At 44.6% G+C, this 26,793-nt stretch overlaps 1 protein-coding gene across 1 annotated transcript; it reads right to left on the bottom strand.

Moving 5' to 3' along the window:
• CB2H6orf118 (chromosome B2 C6orf118 homolog) lies at positions 1-26,514 on the bottom strand. Its single transcript, XM_015083242.3, has 10 exons — positions 26,389-26,514; positions 19,644-20,326; positions 18,681-18,803; positions 17,795-17,854; positions 15,998-16,122; positions 9,612-9,670; positions 6,368-6,549; positions 3,315-3,368; positions 2,700-2,761; positions 1-224 (listed from the first exon to the last, which is right to left on the bottom strand). The coding sequence occupies exons 1-10, from the start codon at positions 26,411-26,413 to the stop codon at positions 116-118; spliced, it is 1,482 nt and encodes a 493-aa protein (XP_014938728.2). The 5' UTR covers positions 26,414-26,514; the 3' UTR covers positions 1-115.
• Between the last annotated feature and the right edge of the window lie 279 nt (positions 26,515-26,793).

Raw genomic sequence — 26,793 nt, 5'->3', positions numbered from 1 at the left:
TTTATTCCAGTATCTTGATGCATATAGTGCATTAACTTTATTAGAAATTAAAACTGAAAAAAACTGACAAAATGAGATGTATCTTGATTACTTTATACATCTGCAGACATTCACGCTATGTACATGATGGCTGTGAATTTTCATGGGTCATTTTTCCTGTCCCTTGAGGGCTGTTGTCTGTTTCCTTCAAGTTTACAAATTCTGTAATGAAATCCCAAAGGTTCCTTAAACACAACAAATGAATACGATAGATGAGAAAGAAAGTACCTTAAGCATAAAAGGAAATTTTTAAATAAACATCTATTTCGGCACATGTTTACTCAAAGACACACGGCGAGACTTTGTAACCTTCCCCTTTGATTTTAAAGGATTTTTTGTAGCATTTTGGCCTTGAGTGTAGCAAAGATTCTCCCTAACGAGGGGGACAACCCCCTGCAGCATTTTCCAGACTACACACAGTGTGGCAGCAGAAGCAGAATTTACCTTGAAGACAGTGATGTTTAAACCTTAGGTCCATTCGCTCTCGTGGCCAGAAATATGGAAGGAGCCTCCCCAATTTGGTATTTTTAATTCCGTCTTCTTTTCCATTGAGGACACCCAATATGATCTAAGACCCGACAAAACCTGGATCCACCCGTACGGTTCACTCAGCAACCATTCCAACACCTTTCTCTGGTGACTGTCTCTACGATGTAAACTGGAAAGTAGGGTGTTCTGTTTCATAGAGTCCTTTGCAGCTAAAGATGCCCTGGGGACACAGTGCTGGGCCACGAGATATGTGTGGACCCCTGGGAAGGGCCTTCCCCTCTCAATAAAACAGAAAAGCCTCATGATGAGAAGCTCCTTGGCTTTTGTCCCTTTCTTCCCCCTTTGTTCCTCCGTGGGACAGAGATTCATGCCTCTCAACAGGCATATTTAAAAAAAAATTTTTAATTTTTTTTAACGTTTATTTATTTTTGAGACAGAGAGAGACAGAGCATGAATGGGGGAGGGGCAGAGAGAGAGGGAGACACAGAATGGGAAGCAGGCTCCAGGCTCTGAGCCATCAGGCCAGAGCCCGACGCGGGGCTCGAACTCACCGACCGTGAGATCATGACCTGAGCCGAAGTCGGCCGCTTAACTGACTGAGCCACCCAGGCGCCCCCTTAAAAAAAAAAAATTTTAATGTTTATTCATTTTTGAAAGAGAGAGCATCAGTGGGGGAGGGACAGAGAGAGAGGGAGACACAGACTCTGAAGCAGGCTCCAGGCTCCGCGCTGTCGGCACAGAGCCCCCACGCGGGACTCGAACTCACAGACCGCGAGATCGTGACCTGAGCCGAAGTCAGATGCTTAACCGACAGAGCCACCCAGGTTCCCCTGGAGACAGCCACATTGAGGAGGAAAATGATACTTACAGGGAACAGAGAAGGAAGAGAGAAAGACACCAGTTCCCAATATTATCATTGAACCTAGGCCCCCTACAACTAAACGTCTTTTTACTGTTTTTACAAATTAGTCTTTTCCATGCTTAAACCAGTAGTTTTCTGTTGCTCTCAGCCTTACCAAATCCTGAGATTTGAACTATAGGATCAACTGCAAGGAAATTAACCATAAAAGGCTAAACATGTAAAACAGATAATATAACTCAGCCATTTCATTTTTAAATTAAAGTTGTCAGAGCAATACCTATATAGGCTTCTTCAAAAATTTAATATCTCTAGGGGGCCTGGGTGAGCATCCAACGGTTGAGCATCCAACTTCGGCTCAGGTGATGATCTCACAGTTTGTGAGTTTGAGCCCCACACTGGGCTCTGTGCTGACAGCTCGGAGCCTGGAGGCCGCTTCAGATTCTGTGTCTCCCCCTCTCTGTGCCCCTGCCCCGCTCATGCTCTGTCTCTATCTGTCAATAATAAATAAATGTTTAAAAAAATTTTTAAATTTAATATCTCTGAAAGCTGTATAATTTGAGAAAAGAAAGCCACCCCTAGTCACACGTCTCCCCACTTTCCCGATCCTTGCCCATGAGAATTTAGTCTCAATTCTTCACTTCTTTCCAAATAATTTATTTCTATATTGCTAAACAATATATACTGACTGAGATTTAAATCTTGGGCTAAGCATTCTTTTATACGTGTGTGTGTGTGTGTGTGTGTGTGTATATACATACATTTTTTAACGTTTATTTATTTTTGAAGGAGAGAGAGACAGAGTATGAGTGGGGGAGGGGCAGAGAGAGAGGGAGACGCAGCATCCGAAGCAGGCTCCGGGCCCCGAGCTGTCAGCACAAAAAGCCCAATGTGGGGCTCGAACTCACAGACCGTGAGATCATCACCTGAGCCGAAGATGCTCACCCGATTGAGCCCCCCAGGCGCCCCAAGTTTATTTAAATTTAAAGAGAGAGAGAGAGTGAGCAGGGGAGGAGCAGAGAGAGAGGAAGACACAGAATCCGAAGCAGGCTCCGGGCCCCGAGCTGTCAGCACAGAGCCCGACGCGGGGCTCGAACCCACGAACCATGAGATCGTGACCTGAGCTGAAGTCGAATGCTTAACCGATGGAGTTGGTCTAAGCATTCTTAAGCACAGGATGAAACATGCATATTTAACACTCATGAGTATAAACACTTCCAAAGTACTGTGTAGTCTAATCTCGCTTTGAATGGATGGTTTTGAGAGTGGCATGAGATTCTCCCACGTCTCCTACAATGACATCAATACTTACTGCTGCTCCCGCTCACTTGTCTCATGCTTCTCTAGGTTCTGCTTCACATTGTTTTCAATAATCTACCAAGAATAAAAAATCATTGTTTCCGTATAATGGCATGGTATTGCTCATACATATCAACGAGAACATTGAACCAAAATGGAACACAATTTCTGGAATCAGGCATAACATACGTATACCATATATAATGCAGAGGAATATATATATATATAGCCTAGAAGTAGAACTATAATCAGTTAAGCAGCAGATTCTTAGTACGAATTTTGGAGGGCTATCCTGAAAGTCATTAGAGGAGCCAGTTCACTACATTCCTTGTCACCACGTAAACTCGTTACAGTTCATTGTTAGGTGTGGAAGGGTTAGAGGAACGGTCAATTCTGATTGGTATATCCAACTATTCAAAAAGGTTGTTTATGTTTTTCACTAATACATTAGGTTACACCTGTCTGGTTTTAAGCTACTGTCTACATACTGAGATATTCCTAGCATTACAGAAATTATCGTTTAGAAAGATAATGCATATATTCTTATTTTGTATATGACACAATACAAGAAGCACACAGCACTAAAGGAAATATTTCTATTGAAAAACACTGATTCACATAAACTTACATGTATTTTCTTCTTTAAAATTCGATTTGCTGTTTCTAATTTTATAGCTTCAGTCTGAAGGAGAAACGGTTTTAAAAGTAAGATACTTGGTTAAGAATATATGTTAAATACTTTTCCCCACTTATGGAACAAAAATATGTAAATGATGTTATTCTAAGTTCAAAAGTAGCCAATAGCACATCATTTAAAAACATGAATAAACAAAGCGCGACTGGAAGGACAGGTAGTAAGACAGATCCTAGCCCTCTAGATCAAAAACGAGAGGACATAAGGGTTGATATTACAAAAACCTAGAGAATTTTAGGGAAATTCTAAAGCAGTTCCTCAATTTTCATAACTAATCACAGAATCTGGTAAAGTGGCTTGATACAATATAAAAATACAAATATCAATAAGTCACATATATACCAGCAATAACTGATTACAAACTGTAATGTAAAATGGTTTTAAAGTTTCCATTAACAATAGTAACAGATGCCATAAAGTCCCGAGAGCAAACATAAAAAATTATGAGCCAATGCATAAAAATAAATTAAATAAATGTAAAATGACCCCTGATGGGAGTGTGAATATTGTAAAGCTGTAACTTCTTCCCGAATTAATCTATAGGTACGCTGTAAACACAACCAAAATACTGAGAGTATTATTACTGAAACTTGAAAAATATTTCATACTGTGAGTGAGAATATCCAAGATAATTGTGAGCAAAATAATGACGGGCAGAGGGTGTAAACATTTGCTCGTTCAGATTAGCAGTTAGATCAGTGAACCTAGATAGTATATAATTAAAAACCTAAATTGAGCTTTCATCCCAATCCTACTGCTTTCTCACTGTGACCTCAATCAAGTTACTGAGTGTATCTGTGCTGTGGTTTCCTTATCTGAAAAAGAGGGTTAATAATGGCTTAGGGTTGTTGGAAATTATACGAAATAGTATTTTTTAAATGTTCACAGTAGTATCTGGCACACTGTAAATCCCTGATGCATTTAGTTATTTTTTATTTTGGTTGGAAATGACATATTTCAGGGGCGCCTGGGTGGCTCCGTCGGTTAAGCGTCTGACTTCGGCTCAGGTCACGATCTCGCGGTTCGTGAGTTCGAGCCCCGCGTACGGCTCTGTGTTGACAGCTCGGAGCCTGGAGCCTGCTTGGGTTCTGTGTCTCCTTCTCTCTGCCCCTCCCCCACTTGCAGTCTGCCTCTCTCTGTCTCTCAAAAATAAATAAATGTAAAAAAAAAAAGTTTTTTTAAAATAAATGACATATATCAAATCCAAAACCAGAAATGAATTATTTCATAAGATAGTAAAAGCAATTCTATTGTAGCTTCTAGCATTTGATTTAAGGAGCAAAATATAAATAATAAATAGCTAAAGTAATATAAATTAGTGATATGGAACCCTTATACAGACTTTTCTATTTCTTAGATTCAATCCACTTCAAGAGGTTTTAATCATGAAGGAAAAATTTACATAATTTTACATTACATTTGTGATGTATCTTGTGATATGTTTACATTATTACATGATTTAAAGCTGTAACATATTTAAAGTTATATTATTTAATTATATATACATTGCATAATATATAATACAATTTAATATATTTAAAGTTATAATATATTTAAACTATAACATATTATTTTCAATGTTTAAAAATTCAACTGTAAATTAGTGTTCATTCTCAGGACATTATGTCATTTAAAAAAGAATAGACTGTAGGGGTACCTGGGTGGCTTAGTCGGTTAACCCTCGACTTCGGTTAGGTCGTGATCTCATGTTCGTGGATTCGAACCCCGGGTCGGGCTCTGTGCTGACAGCTCAGAGCCTGGAGCCTGCTTTGGATTCTGTGTGTGTGTGTCTCTCTCTCTGCCCCTCCCCCCTCTCAAAATAAAGAAACATAAAAAAAAAAAAGGACTATAAACAAAATCACAGAAAGAAATCTGAACATACTATTTTAAAAGAAAGAGAGAAGTCAAAATAAGTTTAAACCACTACTAACTTCCTATACACTTTATAATTCTGCTTTTTTAAAAAATTTTAATGTTTATTTTTGAGAGAGAGAGAGAAAGAACATGAGCGGGAGAGGGGCAGAGAGAGAGGGAGACACAGAATCTGAAGCAGCTCCAGGCTCTGAGCTGTCAGCACAGAGCCCGACGCGGGGCTTGAACTCATGAACCGCGAGATCGTGACCTGAGCCGAAGTCGGACATTCAACTGACTGAGCCACCCAGGCGTCCCTTTATAATTCTGCTTTTTAAAAAAAGATTGAAAAAATAGTGCTGGAAAAATCTATGTAATTATATAACCATGAGACAAAGAATAATCATATATCATTTATAAACTCTATAACAAAGTGGTAACATTGAGTCAGATATTGCACAAATTAATTAGGTTACGACATACAAAAAGTAGAGTACCATAACATTTCAAAACACAGGCTACAATTTATATTGTTCATCATTGGTTCGTCAAAATGGTTAGTAATAACTGTTAAAGACTACTTCTAGTATAGTAGACTTCCTTTTCCACGGCAGTAGCGAATTTCTATCTTCTAGCATAATTGTTCAACTCACTGAAAATCTAACTACGAAGTTTCAGTGTGACACAATGAAAACTGTTAGGGCTTTGGAACCCCCAAAGTATTAAGCTCGAATCCCAGCTTTGCCGCCTCTAACCTGTGTCACGTGGGGCAGGTAGTTCTGAACCCCTCTGAGCTTCAGCTCAAGCTACTTAGTACATATCGGATGACAATTGTCATCACCTTCATGACAAGCATCTTCTATACAAAATTGTTAAGAGACATCAATTGACCTGAAAGAGATCCACTTTGCACCTTACCAGAACTCTACATAATTTTTATCACCTTTATTTTTGTTGTTTTAGCTAGATCTCTTCATTATTCTAACCATTTGCTACAAATGTTTTGCAATTAAAATGTATTTGGACCCAACTGTCCATTATTTTTCACCCAATGGCCAAATGAAATTGCTTCAGGTGTTTGCCAACCTCTTCAGGCAAAAGAACAATGTAGACATTCAAATGAATAAACTACATACCTCTATGCTTTTAATCCTATTTTCAGTGATATGTGAAATGCCAGTATGAATCAGAGTCGTTTTAATTTCTCTTTCAAGAGCATGAATTTCATCCCATTTACTGAGTATTTCACACCTCTTCTTTTCAACCTTCTCAATAAGGGTAAGGTGATCCTCATCCATTACATTTTTCTTAGATGATTCTGAAAATATTTTTAAAAGCAAAGTATTACTGTGTTTAATATGTCATCTCTTATGAATAGTATTATGCATTATTAACACTGGTGTATGTTATATACTGCCATATATAATGTGTGTATATATATATGTGTGTGTGTATATATGTGTATAATATATATATTATATATTATATATAACGTGTATATATGTGTATATATATGTGTGTATTATATATATTATATATATATTACATATATATAAAGTGTGTATATATATATTGTGTATAATGTGTATAGTGTGTGTATATATATGTAATGCTAAAATATAATAATGTAAGTCAAGGTTCAAGCACATCAATAAAAATGATCTGATCCGAGAATGGGGACATGCCTCTTCTAATTCATTTATATTATCAAAAAGTATCTACTGAGTGCCCAATCTGAGCACCTAACACAGTGTGGGGAAGGTATGAGGACAACTCTGCAGAATCACGGCAAAATCGATAACCAAATGATGAACAGGCGTTAGAGAGGCGGAAGGGGACGGGGAGACGGAGAGGGGGCGGAGGGGCAGATTTCAGCACATTTCAGTAAAAAGAAAGGTTTGCAGTAGTGTGGGGACTTTGAGGGCCAGGTGAGTGGCATCGGTAAATAACACTAGGAAGGAAGCAGGGGGATTACCTGAAAAGGCCTTATAATCTATGTTGGGACATCAGTCGAAGCTGTGGAAGGTTTTTAGGCCGGGATAAACACAACCACACAAAGGTCACTGTCTACAGCACCAAAAGTGGAAGAGAAAGAGCAAGGCTGGAACAGGAAAACCAGTCAGAAAGCCACTGCCATCATTCAAACAAGATCAGATCAGGATGGTGCCTGTCGCCTAGAGAAGCGGAGAGATACAAAAATGATTTAAGGGACTGGAAACAAGGAGGGCTCACGGGATCTGAATGTAGAGGAAGAGGTAGATATCCAAGTAACCCCTAGGTTTCAGCTCTGCCACAGCTAGGGACAGATGTGGTGCGAAGGAAGTGAGTTCACTGCAGCAGAGAGGTAAGATTCCATGTTGGCCATTAACTCCAAGCTCTGCTGAGGTGGTTGATGGGGTGAGGAGGGAAAGATTTCTGCCACAGGTTTCCTGACTTGACCTCCATGTGTTTGGTGGTGTCATTCATTGAAACAGAGAGTTTAGTCTTGACGGTGTTGGGTTGAGGCACCTATGGGATACTCAAGTGGACACGTCCAGAGGGAAGTTGGGTATACAAATCTGAAGCCAAAAAAGAGATCTGGGCAGGAAAGAGCTGGAATCAAAGATGTGTGTGTTGAACCAAAGACATGCCAAGGCTCCAACAGACATCAATATCTAAGGATTCAGAAAGGAGGTGGAGACATTGACAGTAACTCACTTGATTATACAGTACTTGAGTTACTAGAATGTAACTCATTAGAGGTAACTCACTAGAGCGGAAGACAATTTTTTGAGAAAGAATGACTACCCCTTTTTGCTAGAAAAAAAAAAGGCAAGTCAAAAGAGTGATAATGCTTACCTGTACAAAATGAACAAGATGGAAACCACTGCCATCATTCAAACTTGCCAGATTTGGAAGAAGGGAAAACTCTGAAGGTGAGTTCTGAAATCTGGGAAATGAGCTAAACAGATGCATGAGGAACTAACCAAGCGGGTAGAAACAGCCATGGTTAAGCTTCTACCCACGAAGTCTGATCCCCACCTTAACCTAAGCTGAGCATTTTAACCTGCAACAATTGACTGAGGGCACAGAAGTCAAAAGGGATGTGAAGTCACTAAAATGACCCAACTGTTACCCGTTTTCTACCTAAGGAGGAAGACTGAGGCACCAACATGGGGAAATTCCACAGGAAATGTATGGTTGGAGGAGAGGCTCCTGAATGAGAAAGCTTTGGGAAAAAAAGAAAAGGATGAACACAAGCCACCAGATTTCTTCAATAGCACTGGAAAAGTGTCAGAAACAGCTAGAATCAAATATTAAGAAAAGCTTACTTCAGTTTTAGAAATTAGTAACATCCTCTTATTTTTTTATATCTTTCATTTTATCCTGTTAGCAATTGACAATAAAGCCCTTAGATTTAAAAGAAAAATGGGACAAACACCATATGATTCCACTCGTAAATGGAATCTTAAGAAGAAGGAGGAGAAGGAGAAGAAGAAACAAACAGAAAGCAGAATCAGACCTATAACCACAGAGAACAAACTGATGGTGGGCAGAGGGAAGGGGATGGAGGGATGGATAAAGGGGGTGAAGGGGAGAGGGAGCCATAGGGCTCCAGTTACGGAATGAGTAAGTCATGGCAACGAAAGCAGAGCATAAGGAATGTAGTCAATGATACTATAACAGCAATGTACTGGGGCTCATGGTAGCCGTGCTCGCGGTGAGCGCAGAGCATATGCATAAACTTGTCAAATCACCAAGTTGTGCACCTGAAACTAATGTAAACATTGTGTGTCAATGCTACTCAAATTAAAATTAAGAAAAAAGGAAAATGGTGGGCTTGTGTTAGGAGACAGCAAGGAGACAGAAAATGGTGAGCTGGAGTTCCATCCATGACCCGTGTGGAAGAGGATCCCAAGAATAGGCAACGTGGATGCAGGAGAAGGGTGGACCCCACCACGCTCCGAGCCCTGAGAAGGAGTCAGAAGACGAGCACTGAGCCAGCCCCACAAGAGACCCTCGGAGGATGGCCAGCAGGTAAATCACATGGGTGTTGCTCACAGGAAGAAAGAACTAGCAGGAGGAAGCAAGAGACTCCAGAAAGAACCCTTGGGGCCAAGGTCTTCTAAGAACGTAAAACAGGTCATATCTGTGAGTATATCCTAAAAGCTGCTGGGGGGGGTGGTGGTTTAAAAGCTTAACCAACTGAGCCACCCAGGCGCCCCTCATTTGGTCAGTTTCTCGGGCTCTCGTCCAAATGTCTTGGTCAAAACTTGACGGAATTCTTTCTACAGGAGGTCTTGGCTTAATTCAGTGTTCTACTAAAAACCACAAAGATCTGAGAGAAGAATGAATTAGTGCACAGGTTGTATCTGGCTCCCGAGAAACACAATTACTTGCCTGACTCTTCCTTAGCTGATTGCAGCAACGCGCGTTCCACCTCTAGTTCACTTCTGAGTCTACAGGTTTGATAATAAAAAGAGAGTAAAACATCAGAACTCCGTTTGCACCGTTCTTCCTTTGTCTATTTTATGCCACAGGTCTTTTTTAAAAAAAAATTGACAAATACCAAGTGATCTCGGTTTCTATCAAAAAAGGTGATTTTGAACATCGACGTAAGATGAGAGCCTACAGCCGTCAAATTAAATAAACCAAAGGATACTTTCTTACCAAGATTGCACAAGCCACTAGCTGAAGAAGCTGGAAAATAAACAAATGATCTCCCATAGGGTTTATGGATATTATTTTGTTACTTAAATTTCTACAAAGCAGGGAAGCAAAGAAACCAGCGTTTACACTCTGAGACGAACCAGAGATGAGGGCCAGTGGAAGCACATCACTGCTGTTGGAAGGCACACCGCATGTCCCCTGTGCCTTTCGATTTCCTTCCACAGATACAATTCACAAATTCCAGTACATTCACGCTAAAAGTAAAATGCGAGAAATTTTAGGAGCGCCTAGGTGGCTCAGTCAGTTAAGCGTCCAACTCTCGTTTGTGGCTCAGGTCACAATCTTACAGTCTGTGGGATCAAGCCCCACATTGGGCTCTGCGCTGAGCCTGAAGCCTGCTTGGGATTCTCTGTCTCCCTCTCTCTCTGTATCCTTCCCCCTCCCGGACTCTCTCCTTCTCTCTCAAAACAAATAAATAAACTTAAAAAACATTTTAAAAGAAGGAAATGAAAACAGTTGTAATTTCTTTGTATCCTCCCCCTGGTTCCAAAAGAAAAAACAAAAACAAAAACACGAACACAATAATTAAACGAAATCAACTGTATTATCTCTGATTTGGAGGGAAAAAGGGGCGCTAATTATGTACAGAAAGCCCCTGCGATTTGGTTAACAACATCACTACCACAAATGAGTCGATGCTGCCTGCCTACAAGAGGTTTAATGGTTAAATATTTCCACATACGTTAGCTCATTGCATCAGAGATTAAAAGAAATAGAAAGGTATTATGACCCCCAATGTTAAGAGATTGAGATTAAGTGAATTAATAATAATCTTAACAGTCTTTTCAGCATGTAGATCCAGAGCATTTAGTTTCTAGAAATGTTTAATGTATTACAGTTTCAAGTGTGATGTTCTGTCCCATTGATTTTTCTTCTTCTGAGACTTTAATTATGTGCAATGGATCTTCTTTGCCTGTCTTCCACTTCAACCACTTTTTCTCTGACTTTCTTTTCTTATCTCATTTTCATTCTCTTGCTTATTCTCCCGCTTTTCTCTAACGCTCTTTATTGTAGTGTCACTCAAGACTATTCCTGCTGGGAGCGTCATAATTTAGTCTGGATCTATGACATAATCTTGACTTTTCCAACTAGCTTTTCCTCAGTGGCCAAACCTTGATTCACATCTTCCTTTTTTATTGCCATTCATTGCTGTGCTTATTGTTTACATTACTGACTCCAGATCGTTTTCATATCCAGAAACGCTCTTCAGGGAATATTTAAGTGTGGAGCGTTGTGGCAGTTTCCTTCTCCGACTTTTTGTTGTTGTCGGATGGCCGAGATTTTCATCAACTAAATTGCTTGGGCCCCCATTTTCTGTTCTCTCTTGAAGCCATTTGTACAGACAGAGATCACTTGCACCTCTGCACTGTGGTGGGCAGGGCTAGTGGTTCGGGGAGTGTTTGAGGTACAGGTTTCTAAATCTCCCTCCTCTGCTTCTTTTTCTCTTCAATGCACAGCTTTAAAGGATGCCGATCACTTCCTTTTAAACCTGTTCCCACCATATCATCATTTCAGAATTGGCTCTTTGCTTCCACACTCACTCCAAAGTCCTCTCCTTCTAAGTCAGTGCTCTGAGAGACCGACCAGTAACATCTGTTATTATCTGTATTATTTAAGGAAGCTGCTCTCTCTCCCTCCCTCCTTCTCTCTCTTCCTCTCTATCTCTCCCTTCTCCCCCTCCCTTTCTTCCCCCACCCCTCTATCCTTGTCTCTCTCTCCCTTTCCCTCTGTCTTCTCCATTTCTCTCCTCACCCCTCTCTCTTTCTCTCTCTCCCTCCCTTTCAAGCCTCACCCCTCTGCCAGCAGAAGAGATATAATAAAGATTAGAGTAGAAATAAACAATATAGAATCAAAAAAAAAAACAGAGAACAGATCAACGAAACTAAGAGGTGGTTTTTTTGAAAAACATAAACAAAATTGATAACCCGCTAGACTCCTCAAAAAGAAGAAATAGGGGATAAATAGATAAAATCACGAATGAAATTGGACTTACCACAACCACCCCTTCCAAAATACAAACAATTATCAGAGAATACTATGAAAAATTCTATGCCAGCAAACTGGACAACCTGGAAGAACTGGACAAACTCCTAGACACCCACACGCTTCCAAAACTCAAGTGGGAAGAAAGAGAAAACTTGGACAGACCCACAACTAGTGAAGAAATTGAATCAATTATCAAAAATCTCCCAAGAAATAAGAGTCCTGGGCCACAGGGCTTCCCAGGGGAATTCTACCAGACATTTAAAGCAGAGTTAATACCTATTTTCCTCAAGCTGTTCCAAAAAATAGAAATGGAAGGAAAGCTTCTGCACTCATTCTATGAAGCCAGCATTCCCTTGATTCCCAAACCAGACAGAGACCCCACAAAAAAGAAGTACAGGCCAATTTCCCTGATGAACAGGGATGCAAAAATGCAGCCCCTCCTGGGCTGCAGGGCTGGTACAATATTTGCAAATCATTGTGGTACATCACATTAATAAAATAACAAATAAATAAAATAAAATAAATAAATAAATAAATAGAAAGGATAAGAACCATATGATCCTGTCAATAGATGTAGAAAAGTATTTGACAAAATACAGCAACTTTTCTTCATAAAAAACCCTCAAGAAAGTTGGGACAGAAGGAACATACTTAAACATCATAAAAGCCATATATGAAAAACCCACAGCTAACATAATCCTCAATGAAAAGTGAGAGCTTTCCCCCTGAGATCAGGAACATGACAGGGATTTCCACTCTCACCACTGTTGTTTAACATAGTGTTGGAAGTCCTAGCCTCAGCAATCATACAACAAAATGAAATAAAAGGCATCAAAACTGGCAAAGACGAAGTCAAACTTTCACTTTTCATAGACGACGTGATACTCTACATGGAAAACCCAAAAGACTCCACAAAAAAGCTGCTAGAACTGATACATGAATTCAGCAGAGTCGCAGGGTACAAAACCAATGTACAGAAATCAGTTGGCATCCCTATACACCAATAATGAAGCAACAGAAAGAGAAATCAAGAAATCTATCCCATTTGCAATTGCACCAAGAACCATAAAATACCTAGGAATAAACCTAACCAAAGAGGTAAAAGATCTGTATGCTGAAAACTATAGAAAACTTATGAAGTAAATTGAAGAAGACACAAATAAATGGAAAAACATTCCATGCTCATGCATTGGAAGAATGGATATTGTTAACATGTCAGTACTACCCAAAGCAATCTACACATTCAATGCAATCCCAATCAAAATTGCACTGGCATTCTTCTCAAAGCTAGAACAAACAATCCTAAAATTTGTACGGAACCACCAAAGACCCTGACTAGCCAAAGTAACGTTGAAAAAAAAAACCAAAGTGGGAGACATCACAATCCCAGACTTTAGCCTCTACTACAAAGCTGTAACCATCAAGATTCGCACAAAAACAGACACACAGACCAGTGGAATAGAAAAGAGAACCCAGAATGTACCCACAAATGTATGGCCAACTAATCTTTGGCAAAGCAGGAAAGAGTATCCAATGGAAAAAAGACAGTCTCTTTAGCAAATGGTGCTGGGAGAACTGGACAGAAACATGCGGAAGAATGAAACTAGACCACTTTCTTACACCATTCACAAAAATAAATTCAAAATGGATGAAAGACTTAAATGTGAGACAAGAAACCATCAAAACCCTAAAGGAGAAAATAGGCAACAGCCTCTTTGACCTCAGCCGCAGCAATTTCCTGCTCGACACGTCTCCAAAGGCAAGGGAATTAAAAGCAAAAATGAACTATTGGGACCTCATCAAGATAAAAAGCTTCTGCACTGCAAAGGAAACCATCAACAAAACTAAAAGGCAACCGACGGAATGGGAAAAGATATTCGCAAATGACATATCAGATAAAGGGTTGCTCTCCAAAATCTATAAAGAACTTACCAAACTCCACACCCAAAAAACAAAACAAATAATCCAGTGAAGAAATGGGCAAAAGACATGAATAGACACTTCTCCAAAGAAGACATCCAGATGGCCAACCCACACATGAAAAGATGCTCAACATCACTCATCATCAGGGAAATACAAATCAAAGCCACGACGAGATATCACCTCACACCAGTCAGAGTGGCTAAAATGAACAAATCAGGAGACTCTAGATGCTGGCGAGGATGTGGAGAAACGGAACCCTCTTGCACTGTTGGTGGGAATGCAAACTGGTGCAGCCGCTCTGGAAAACAGTGTGGAGGCTCCTCAAAAAATTAAAGCTAGAACTACCCTATGACCCAACAACAGTGCTACTAGGAATTTACCCAAGCGATACAGGAGTGCTGACTCATAGGGGCACATATACCCCAATATTTATAGCAGCACTTTCAGCAATAGCCAAATTATGGAAAGAGCCCAAATGTCCATCAATGGATGAATGGATAAAGAAGATATGGTTTATATATACAATGGAATACTACTTGGCAATAAGGAAGAATGAAATCCTGCCATGTGCAGCAATGTGGATGGAACTGGAGGGTATTATGCTGAGTGAAATACGTCAGGCAGAGAAAGACAGATACCACATGTTTTCACTCATATGTGGAATCTGAGAAACTTAATAGAAGACCATGGGGGAGGGGAAGGGGGGAAAACAATAGTTTCAAACAGAGACGGAGGGAGGTAAACCATCAGAGACTCTTAAATCCAGAGAACAAACTGAGGGTTGATGGGAGAGTGGGGGAAGGGAAAATGGGTGATGGGCATTGAGGAGGGCACCTGTTGGGATGAGCACTGGGTGTTGTATGGAAGCCATGAACCACGGAAATCTACCCCCAAAACTAAGAGCACACTTTACGCACCGTATGTCAGCCAATTTGACAATAAATTATATTTTTAAAAATTGTATTTTAAATTATATTTAAAAAAAGACCTAAGTCAATGGAATGGCCTCCCAGGATCACAGCTTGGAAGGCGCAATGTGGTAAAGGTGATGATACCCTCCCAGGCCATCTACCAATCAATTCAATCCCTACCAAAGTCCCAAAGGCCATTTCAGCAGAAATGAAAAGGACGTATCTTTAATACAAAGTCTGCAAAAGGGGGCGCCTTCGTGGCTCAGTCATTTCAGTGTCCAACTTCTGCTCAGGTCAATATCTCGTGGTTCATGAGTTCAAGCACCACATCCGGTGCATTGCTATCAGCACAGAGCCTGCTTCAGATCCTCTGTCCTCCTCTCTCTCTGCCCTTCCCCCACCTGCTCTCTCAAAAACAAATCAACATTGAAAAAAAAAAACCTCACTCCCCTCTCTCTCCTCCTTCTTCCTACCCCCTTTCTTTTTCTCCCCATCCCTCTGTCCTTCTCTCTCCCTTTCCCTCTCTCCTCCTCCCACTCTCTCTTCACCTCTCTCACTGGTCTTAGAACAGGTTATGTTTTCTACCAGTTCCATTGTTCTCCCTTCCCCCACTGCCCTTTCTGTCACGAAGGTTTGTAGAAAGACCGTAGATAATGATTCACTGCCATTTGATGTGCATTTTTCCATTTTCAGGTATTCTGAAGTCTGGATGCTTTTTGTCTTCTAGTTATACTGAAGGCACCGTTTCATTTTTTGGTTTTTGTTTCCTGTTTTGTTTTCTTGAGTGTGCTGGCTTTGCTTCAATCTTTTTTTTTTTTAACCCTCTACAAAACATGCGCCCTATCCAATTGTCATTTCATCTGGAAGACTATACAGAAAGGTCAAAAGATGTTTTTAAGTTAAGAGAAAATAATAGCCCATTCATGAAAGGTGTCTTGACTTTGCAGCTGGGTCACCTACCAGTAGGTCCCCAGGAGACCACCACGGAAGACGAGATTCCCTCGGAAACCATCCCAAACCACCGTCCCCCATACAAATGCCGGGTTTGGTTGAATTTCCCAGTCACAGATGTGATGGCTTGGGAGAGGGGCCAGATGACAGGCACGCTGTTAGCGAAGGCAACACATCTCACCCAACAACGCAGGAAAAATGTAAATACACGCTTGTCACGTGGCTTTAATGCATTGTACAACAGTATAATCCCAACGTAAATCAAATCAGACTGTCAACCCTCACTTGTCATTATGCTCCAGGGCAGCCTTGGTGGCCGTCACAATCGCCCTCAGCTCCTCCCTGGCCTGGTTGACATCTGCTGTCTTCACGGACCTCTTCTCCAGCCCCTTGGCATTAGCCAGCAGAGTCTAGGAGGACAAGGCCGTAACGGATGAGACGCACACAGGAAGGAATATTACAGTGTATTCAAGATATTTTGAGTCAAAATAGAAATTCTCGGTAAAATAGGTAAATAGGAAAATATGGGAGGAGGGATAACTCGTCATGTAAAGATCTGGACAAAATATTGTTTTAAAATTTATGAAGGCTTTATTTTATGAAGACATTTAAAAAGTGGTGGGGTTTCACCGTAGGATGTGGAGACACAAAGATCCCTGCCTCTTTACGTGATGGGCTGCCACATTTCCAGAAACAGAAAGAAAGAGCTGATGCCCTGTTGGCCAGGGAACTTTTCATGCTGGTGTTTGATTGAAATTAGCGCACATACGTTCATCTGGACTCAAGGTGAAAAACCCAAGGAACAGGGTAGGCCGCCAACCGGAGCCTTTGCTTGTTCCTCTCAAACAAAAGCTTACTTTTCTGGGGCGCCTGGGCGGCTCAGCGAGTTAAGCATCTGACTCTTGGTTTTAGTTCAAGTCATGATGTCACAGTTCGTGAGAGGGAGCCCCGCGTCGGGCTCCGTGCCCCGACAGTGCGGATCCTACTTGGGATTCTCTCTCCCCCTCTCTCGGCCGCTTCCCCACTCATGCTGCTCGCTCGCTCGCTCGCTCTCAAAATAAATAAACTTTAAAAAAAAGGCTGTCTCTCCCTCTTCCTCTGCTCCTAAGATGAGGTAAGATAAAGTAAAATAAGACAAAATAAAATTAAAATAAAATAATAAAATAATTACAGATGAAAAGAAAAGATTTAAGGAGTAAATCAGAACTGACCTCCCTGTAAGGCTGTGATGTTTTTCAAATACAAGGCAACTGTACTTCCCAATTTATAAGACAGAATTCTTAAACTTTATTGAATTCAAAAAGTCAAAAGTAGTTTTAGTAATGCTACATCCTCTTAGTTTTTGTGAACGAGGGAGTTGATCTCGCAGTCTATTTTCCTTACTAGAACATCCACAGGTGCGACCTCAGCCTGGAGGGGACACCTGGGGGCTGTCAGCAGTTAGGCGAGGACACCATGCACTTGTACGTGCTGCATTACCTCTCCGACTCCCCTTCTGGCCCCACCCAGGGAAGCAGACGTAGGCCTCAGCTTGTAGGGGTCCGTGGGATTAGATTGGGCCCCCCAGGTAATTCAGGATAGTTTCCCTATCTTTAGGTCTGTAATCTGCCTGCCCCAGACACCTAAGTGTCAACATCCAATGGGATTATACCTGGACACAGGTATAACCTGGAACTCCCAGGAAGTATCTGGGTGCCATAGACAGAGCTGGGGATCATCAGTATAAAGGTGAGCAGATATATCGTACAACCAGAGAAAGAGGGAGAAAAGGGCCAGTGCTGAGTGAAACAGCCATGGGAGGACAGGGTTACAGGGGGATGAGCCAGAGAGATCCCTGAGAACTGGTGGCCAGAGACATCGGCACAACACAAGCAACATGTATGCCTCTCCTCCACCCCACCGCTGGCGCTCACTGCGAGCAGAAGGTGAAGTCCTTACCCACAAGGCCCTCAGCTGGTCTCCAGCTTTTCTACTATGGAAGCAGATGGGGCCTCTTGGATTCTGAATGTTTTCTCCTGCCCGTGAAATATGAAAGAATGAAGAAACAGGCTCTATTTAGGCACTTGCATGATCATTCATTACCTTATACTGTGATGTGGTCTGGGACCACAGGAGTATTGCCATGTAGAGTTCGTATTCATCCTATACCAAAAAAAAAAAAAAAAAAAAAAAAATCCATTGAAAACGTGTTTAACACTACTATGTAAGTTTCTTTGCATGTATAAATAATATGGAAGTTAAAGATGTCAGTCTAGATCATTTCAAAAATATAAAATGTTCCTTCAACATATTAACCAATACACACAACAAAGTGTATAAAATCTCACCAACCTGGAAGCAGGTCTGAATGTTAACTATGGATCACCTCAGAAGAGTATCATCAAATACTCTGACACGCACACACAGCACATGATCTCCTGCCATATGGGTGCTCTGGGGACTTGGGTCCTGCCGACCTGCCAGAGATGGGCTCCCTAGGGATGGGGACATTCTCTGGAGAACAGGCCACTGTATTCCTGCTTTTAAGTATCCTCGTCTTTAGGATTTGGATAAGAGAAACATGTGTAAGAAAACCCGTTTCAACTCACTTTTGATATGAAGCTCAACGTTCATCATGAAATCACAACAAACTTATAATTCCATAAGAATTTATATAAACTTATTATGCACAATTATAAATGTTTATATGTTATATATATACAATCTGTAAAAGTCTATAAATAGTTGGGAAGCTTTAGCAGGAAAGAAAATGGGCTTAAGGAGTGAGCTAGCTGGTTGTTTATTCACATATCCCCCTGGTGATTTGCGTGGCCATAAGCACATTACTTTGAGTCTGTGAGTCACTTTCCGTCTCTGTAAAATGGAAGCCATGATACTTGGCAGGAATTCTGTGAGAACAGCAATCCTGTGCGCAGAATGTCGTGTATGGCTCTCAACTGTTATGTGACAAATATACCCTTATTATTACCTTAACTTCTTTCAAGATATCCCCAAATATCAAAGAACTATTGCAAATATCTTCAAAGACTTTTCCATAGACCTGCAGTCTGTTGAACAGTTGGGAGTCACATACACACACGTTTTGGAGCTCCTGGTAGAAAAACAGAAACAGACATTTCAGGATGTCTTAATCTTCCTTTCCAAAGAGTTTCTCAGGGGGAGGAATGAGAATTTCCATGGGGTTTTCTATCAGCGGGTCCAGCTCATACCAGCCCAGAGCTGGGTCTGGGCAGAGCCAGGCGGCCAACCAAGGAGCCTGAGGAGGTCTGTTTGCTTGATTGTCCAAGGCGTGTTTGTCTTTGTTTTCTTCATTCACCTCCTTGCACCCTGTATTTAAGGACTTGCTGCACCCACAGGGTCCTTCTCTTTCCATTAGTCCTCTCAGCCAAAACCCTCATCAGGTTTGGTTACTTCTCGGGCACACTGCTACTTCCTCTCTTCCCGTAGTCTCTCTCTTGCATCACATGCCCGGTCACTATGCACGACTCATGGCCCCTGGGAGTTCACTAAAGCGCCTCCCATCACACTAATTATCTTCCACAGACACGAGTGACTCAGGGCAGAATGTGCCTCTGTCACCTGACTGTCTACCCCCGCCTCACTCTGCCCTCAGTGCTTTCATAGCAAGTTAGGCAAACCTTTCCTCAGATGCATCTGCTATCCATGAACATTGTATATCACAGTTGCCGGGCAGCATCTGATGCTCTCCCTATGAAATCACCTCCAACTGATTAAGTTTCTGGATTTAGCCTTCTTCTACTTCTCCCCGTGGTGATTTACCTCGTGTCAGATGTTCCCAGCCCCTGGTGGATATCCTACATGCTACCCGGAAATGTAAATGAGGTGTCTGAATGCCGACGTCCACCCACAACATTTGGACACCCGGAACTCCCGCGGTGTGCCCCCGGGACTGCAAGGTCAACCTCCTTACCTGTTCCAACTTCTTCTCATGCCGTGTTGCTGCCTGCCTCCCAGTGAAGTCGTTCTTCCGGAGATGGTGCTTCGCAAGAACTTCTTTTTGGAAACGCAAGAACTTCCTGTACTTGTCTGTCTTCGTCAGGCCGGCTAAGTATGAGCTGATGTACTGATACTCATCCTTATGTCGGGGAGGCATCACGCACTGACGGCTGGACTCCACCGCTCTGTACTTGAGAACCTTCATCTCTGGCAACCTCAGCTCTTCTCTCCTCCGCCACTCGGGAGAACCCTCTTTCCTCGGAGACTTCCTTTGAATGAAATCCTCTTCTGCAGTGTGGGAACTATGCTCCGCAGGGTTCAAATACCTGAACAGCGGTGTGTTCTGTGCCTCATTGGGCCCCAGAGCTGTATTGATGGTAAAATAAGCCAGAGCGTCTTTCATCTTGGTGATCTCCTTATCGGATTTTCCGATCGGCTTTTCCACCTGGAAGATCTTTTCCCCTTTTGGTCTATTGGCGTTGGGCCAGTGATACAGGATGGTCTCAGGAGGCCTGTAGAGCTTATTGGGATTCAAGTGCCCAGAGGTGTAAAGATAGACATCCTCTCTGTGATCTTTCTGAAGCTTGTTCAGAAGTGTCCTTAGATTGCATAAAGTCTGAACACCTGGCACCTCACAGTGTTTCCACCGCAGGTAAACTGGTCAGGAAAGATAATGAGACTATTAAGTCGGAGGTTCCACAATAAGACAATAAGACAATAAGACCGCTGTGTGTATCTGCTGAGCTGCTACCTCCCAGTCCCAGAGGAGGAGCTGACAGACACGAGAGGAAACAGCACACAGGCCAGGCCTGCTGCAAACGGGGGGCTGCTAGGTGCACATGATGTGCACGTCTGATCAGAGAGCCCAGAGCCCCGCAGGGGTGCACCTGGCTGGCTCAGTTGGTAGAGCGTAAGACTCTCGGTCTTGGGGTGGCAGGTTTTAGTCCTCTGTTGGGTGTGGAGATTACTTCAAAATAAAGTAAGACAGAGAGGGAGAGAAAGAGAGGAAAGAAAGAAAGAAAGAAAGAAAGAAAGAAAGAAAGAAAGAAAGAAAGAAGGAAAGAAAGAAAGAAACCAGGGCCCTACAAAGCCAAGAAGGAGGAGGATGGGGCTTTCGATTCAACAGAGGGTTTCTTACAATATTAGCAAAGGTTCTGAAAGGGAAGTTTAACGGCATAATTAGAATTCATAATGATGATGCTCAGAGACACCCAACATAGGAAATAAACACAGGTGTTTTCCCTCTCAATACTGAAATGTCTCAGCGTCCCTGACCAAACCCCCAGGGACTGACAAGTCAGTCACCCCTTCTGCTCCCATCCCCGCTTGTAGAAGATAAGGAGCCACGGAGTAAACCCCGTGGGAGAGCTGACGGGGACCCCAGCTCCTTCCACAAAGGGCCCAGCTTCTCATATGTCCCCGTGGTGGGGTGCCACGTGGGCACATGGTCCAGGACATAAAACTGGAAAAACCTGGCTGTTCGAATCAGACTCCTAACCACGTGAGCTCTAAACGCTCACATAATCTCTCTGAATCATAATTTCTTCCTCTGAAAGATCAGGATAATCATCCTACTCACAAGGGTTGATTGACAGCTAAATGGAATCACTTTTGGCAAAGAAGCACACGGCCTAGAACAGACACTCCATGAACGGTATCTATTTTCAGGAAAGGACTACAGCACAGGGAACACCTTGCCAAATGCTTCTGGTAGAACAAGAGTTGACCCAGACTTCAACTCGAGGAAAGGAGATTTCGGCCACGCGCCGTGAGGGCCCCGGAGCCACGAGCATACGGCGTAACTTTCCAGAGAACCCCAGAGGAGTAGCTGACCAGATCTGAGATCCCACACGTCAACCTGGGCTGGGGAGGGTACTGGCAACAGAGCCCTTGAGGGCCCACCCTAAACACCCCCCATCCAAGCGTTGCCCACATCCGTGACCCTGGGCCCCACGATGATTCCATCTGTGACTAGTTTCGTCCCCATGCTGTAAAAGGGAAGCAGAAGGACTTATGTGACCCACTCGGGTCCAGACACCTCTCGAGGCAGGTAGCGTGTTGGGTGGGCCTCACCTAATCACATGAAGATGGTCATAGAGGAGGGGTCAGAGGTCGGGGGGCATGAGGAGAACTGATCCCTGAATACAGCATTTGTACCAAACTGTTGGATCAGCTCTCTTATCCCACAAGTGCCTGGGCTCCAGGGGAGGGCTTTCTGGGACCCGTGCCACATCCAAACCCTGACCAGTCCATGTCCAGAAGCAGTGACAATAAATCAGGACACAGTATTTCCTCTGTTTTCACCTGTGAAAAGTAAGAAAGGCCCAGAGAACATGAAGAACCGGGGTAACTTCTGTTACCATATAACAAATTACTACAAACAGCAGCTTCAAACCCGTGTTTAGCTCAAGGTTATATGGGTCCGGACTTCAGCCTGAAGGGGCTGGATTCTCCACTGGGGATATCACAACACAGATATCAAAATGTGGGCCTGGCTGAGCTCTTGGAAGCCTTGGAAGTGGGGTGGGGAACCTGCTTGCAGCCTTATTCCTATTGTTGAGCGAATCGAGTTCTTGCGATGGTAGGACCGAGGTCCCCACTTCCTCGTTGGCTGTTGGTGGGGGTGACGCTCAGCTCCTAGTGGCTGCCCTCGTTCTAAAAATATGACTTCCTTTCCCACATTTATTCATGAAGCAAAACAGTTAACTCTTGGTCTCTTTCTGAGACCCTTCATCCTTCATCCCTGAACCCCCTTCACATACTTCTCATGCTCCCTGACCTCTGACCCCTCCACTATGACCAGCTTCGTGTGATTAGGTCAGGCCCACCCAACATGCTACCTGTCTTGAGGTCTCTGGTGCCGTGGGATACAGCACAATCGCAGAGCACTCTGTCCCCCTGTTCAAAGGCTTGGGGACTATGCCAAGTGTCCACGAGAGGTCAGGCAAACTTGAGCCATTCCAGAATTCTACCCACCTCGGGGATACTGCCAAGCCCAGACCACAGTCTCCCCTTCTCCCTGTTGGTTAGCTTCTTACTTCAAAGAAACCACTCATAAAATGTTAAAATATCAACAGAACATTTTTTCAAGACAGATGATCATACGTAATCAAAGGCATCAACACTTAAAGAAGGTGCTAAAACCACATCGTATTTGTTGGGCTTCTCCAGAGGACAGAACCAAAAGGGTGTAGAGAGAGAGAATATACAGAGATTTCTTCTAAGGAATCGGCTCACGTGATTATGCTACAAACCCACCTCATGCCCAAGGCGTTCTGCTGGAGAATTCCCTCTTGTTCTGGGGAGGGTCAGTGTTTATTCGAGTAAGGCCTTCGACAGCAGACGAGGCCCGCCCACATTTCAGAGAGCAATCTGCTCTACTCAAAGTCTACTGGGATAAATGTTACCTTCATCCAACAAACATCCTCAACAGAGACATCCAGAATGAAATTTGACCAAACCATCTGGGCACCGTGGCCTAGCTGCGCTGAGAACTAAAATTCCCCATCACCTACATGATACCGACTCTCTTTGGAAAGCAGGAGAAAGAGGCATTTCTGGTGTTGTGCTATCCTGTCGATTTTATTTCCCAGAAGGCTTTGGAACCACCGGAAAATTAGCAAAATCATTCTCCTGAGAGCGGCCAGAGCAGAGGCCCAGGGCCGTGGGGAACCGGCCAAGCCAGGCTGGGTGCTTGAACTCCTGAAAGAATCTACAGGGGGAAGCCTCCATCTGTGCAGATACTCGGGTTGGTTTTGCCCCCTCCGGCATTTTAATCACCTGTCGGGGGTCTACAACGCTTCTCGAGATTGTAATCCCTCTCTCCTGAACTCCGCACACGGCCTCGTCCTGTCCTCGTTCACTCTCTGCCACCAACCGTCACACGCTTCCGGGGCGATTTCGACAGTTCCTCAAGGGAAGAAACTGTGTTTTTATTAACATCAGCTGTGTCAGAAAGAGACCAAGAGTTAACTGTTTTGCTTCATGAATAAACGCGGGAAAGGAAGTCATATTCTTAGAATTTGAAATAATAATATAAAATTTTACTCCGCACCACACCGTGCTCTCTCCCTCAGAGGATTCCGCACCAGGAATCATGTTCGTTTTGTTTTGTTTAAGTTTATTTATTTATTTTGAGGGGGGGGAGGGAGAGGGGGAGGGAGGGAGAATCCCCAGCAGGCTCCACACTGCTCGCCTGGAGCCTGACACCGGGCCTGAACCCCCGGGCTTGAACCCATGAACTGTGACATCATCGCCTGAGCTGAAATCAAGAGCCAGACACTTAACTGACTGAGCCCCCCAGGCGCCCCCATCCCACCAGGAATCCCAAAGTCCAGTAGGAATGAGCTATGAGTACCCACGACAGGGAGACCGTGGGAGCGTCTATAGTGCAGTAGTGAGAAGCGGGAAAGCACCTCACCTTAATTATCCTGCAATCGCTGGGCCCGGAAGGCGGATTCGTGAGCCCACCTCCCATTTCTATGCTCCTAACAAAGGGACTTTGCAGAATTAAAGTTATGCCCTTAAAATAGGGTTTCCTGAATTACCTGGGGGTCGCGATCTAATCCCATGGGCCCCTAACAGCACAGAACCTTCCCTGGCTGGGGCCAGAAGGGGAGTCGGAGAGATTCCCTGTGATGGAAGGATTCCATGGCCACTGGGGGCTCTGGGATGGGGGTGGGGGGCCAGGTGGGGCCCTGGGGAGAGGCGTCCAGGAGCTGACAGGCGACAGGGACAGGACCTCAAGTCCTACAACGGCAACAATGTGGGTCCTGCCCGACAACCTGAGTGATCCTGGAGGACAGTCCGCCCCAGAGCCTTCAGAAAGGAAGGGAGCCCAGCTGGTACTGAGAGTTCTGCCCAGAGAGACCCCAGCAGGGCCCAGCAGAGCCAACCAGACTTCTGCCCCACAGGACAGAGATGCGGAGTTTGGTTTGCTTTGTGTCACTACATCTGTGGTCATCCGTTACAGCAGCAGCAGAAAACGAACGAATACAGCAAGGGGCGTGCAGGCTACGCCGTATCCAGGACTGGACAGGCCAGTTGGTGATGACGGTCAGGGGAAGGCTTGCGGCCAGTGGGAGGGGCGGGAAAACCACCCAAGAGACTTGACAACTCGGGAGGGCCAGCACTGCCGGGAGAGGGGATGGGTGGCCACCCCTGAACACCATCGCCCCCTCCCTGGAACCCCCCACCCCAGGGTCCCCCACCCCCTAGATCCCAAAAGGAAGAACGCAGTGATGCCTCCCAAAGTCAGGGAGAAGCTTCAGTTCCTTTTATTATTATTAATTAGTTAATTAATTCAGACAGCACAAGCTGGGAAGGGGCAGAAATGGAGGGAGGGAGGGGGAGAAAAAGAGAGAGAGGGAGAGAGAGAGGGAGAGAGAGAGAGAGCCAAGCCACCTCCTTGCTGTCAGCACAGAGCCTGACTCCGGGGCTCAATCCCACCAACCTTGAGATCGAGATCGTGACCTGAGCCAAAAGCAAGAGTCCGAGGCGAAACTGACTGAGGCCCCAGGCGCCCAGAGGCTTCAGTTTCTTTACCTACGTGTTAAACAAAAAAAACGACCTCAAAAGCCTGGGACGCTGTAAATTTCTAACCACCGCCTGCGGCACAGCCTGTGCGATGCCTCGGCCCTTACTTTTTTGCATTTCACCCGATCTCCTGGTGTGGGGCCGGCCTGGCAACGAATTTCTCCTCCTCCTTTTCACTGTACAGAATATGCACTTATTAAGAAATACCAAAACAAAAAACAAAAAAAAAGGACGAGCTGGTGTATGTCCCACCACCGCGTGGCACGTTTTGCACACACCACGCAGCCGCCCCGTGACTGGAACCTTCTCGGGCAGTGCCGGGAGGGGGGGGGGCGGCGCTTAGGGACCACGCACACAGACACTGCAAGGCCAGCGTGAGTGACCACGTCTGGGAGCCCCCGCCACCTCCCCATCCCGCCACCCAAAGGAGCCCCGCAGACACCGCGGGGGCGCGCGCAGAAACGCGTATTCCGCGCCAGGCCGTCTGAACAATCGGCCACCGTCCGTGGCGGGCAACAGACCTCACGGTGCGCGGGCACAAAAGGACTCTGAAAGGGCTGAAACAGCGCACCTGGAAATCCATTCAGACCACGTGCCCGGGGACTGGAGATTATCATGGGCCATTATCATGCAGAGTCTTTATTTTAAAAAAAGGGGCGGGGAACGGGGGTGGTGGAGAGGTTTCTCGAACACAGCTCGTCGAGTCATTGCACGGGGAACAGAAGAAAGGGTCCGAAACCACGGGAAACCACCTCGCGGGGCGGCCCGCCTGCGGTCTGCGGCTGCCCAGCGAGGCCCCGCAGGACGCGGCGCCGCGGGACGGGCCCCGAAGCGGGGCTCTTTACAAAGGGCGCTCCCAACGGCTTCTAGAAATCCCGCCCTCATCCCTCCTCCCGCCGGGGGACGCACACGAGCACGTGCCCACACGCACGCTCGAGTGCACACACGCACGTGCGCGCACACGACCTTGTTCCTTTGAACGTGACCCTGAGCTGTTCCGGGGAGGCACCGCATCCCCCGCCCCCCTCCGCACGCAGTCCCAAACCCGGGTGACCCGGCGGCCGAGGCGCAGCCGCCAGAAGCGGTTTCATTCGTCACACCAGGCTCAGGGCAGCCGGGGCCTGGACGATCACACCGCGAACGGACGTCAGGCGGCGCCCACGGCGCGCTCGGGGCGCACTTACACTCGGGCTCTGACTCCCGGGCCATCGTCGCTCCGCCGCAGCTCCCGGGAGCCCGCGGTTACCACGGAGACGGACAAACATTCGGAGCCCCGCCCCCGCGGGGAGGGGCCCTCTGCTGCTGGGCAACCGCCACCCGGCCCCGCCCTCCGCCCCTCCCTCCCTTATAGGTCTTCTCAAACTGGAAGTACTACATTTCCTGGCTTATTATTATTATTATCATTTTTAATAAAACACTTCTTACGATTTGATAACCGTCAAAATACCCTTGTACGTTAATACTTTGCCAAAGCCCGGGGAGCACAAAAGGCAACTGGTCTTTGGCTGGCCATCTATTTTATAGAGCCCTGCGGGTTGCGCCATGCACAACCCAGGCAACTGTACAAGGAGTTCCAGCACACAGTAGGT

Source organism: Acinonyx jubatus, chromosome B2, assembly GCF_027475565.1.
Source record: "Acinonyx jubatus isolate Ajub_Pintada_27869175 chromosome B2, VMU_Ajub_asm_v1.0, whole genome shotgun sequence".
NCBI classification, from domain to species: Eukaryota; Metazoa; Chordata; class Mammalia; order Carnivora; family Felidae; genus Acinonyx; species Acinonyx jubatus.
The sequence above is the reverse complement of the archived record's forward strand: the minus strand, read 5'-3'. Positions and strand labels throughout refer to the sequence as shown.

What these genes read in the sequence shown, in the direction of transcription:
- CB2H6orf118 (XM_015083242.3), bottom strand. Translation starts at nt 26,413, where the DNA reads ATGGCCCGGGAGTCAGAGCCCGAGT. An exon ending in GCCCTGGAGCATAATGACAA is followed by an intron (nt 9,671 to 15,997) that starts GTGAGGGTTGAC and finishes TCAAACCTGTAG; the next exon opens with ACTCAGAAGTGAACTAGAGG. An exon ending in ATAGGATTAAAAGCATAGAG is followed by an intron (nt 3,369 to 6,367) that starts GTATGTAGTTTA and finishes TTTCTCCTTCAG; the next exon opens with ACTGAAGCTATAAAATTAGA.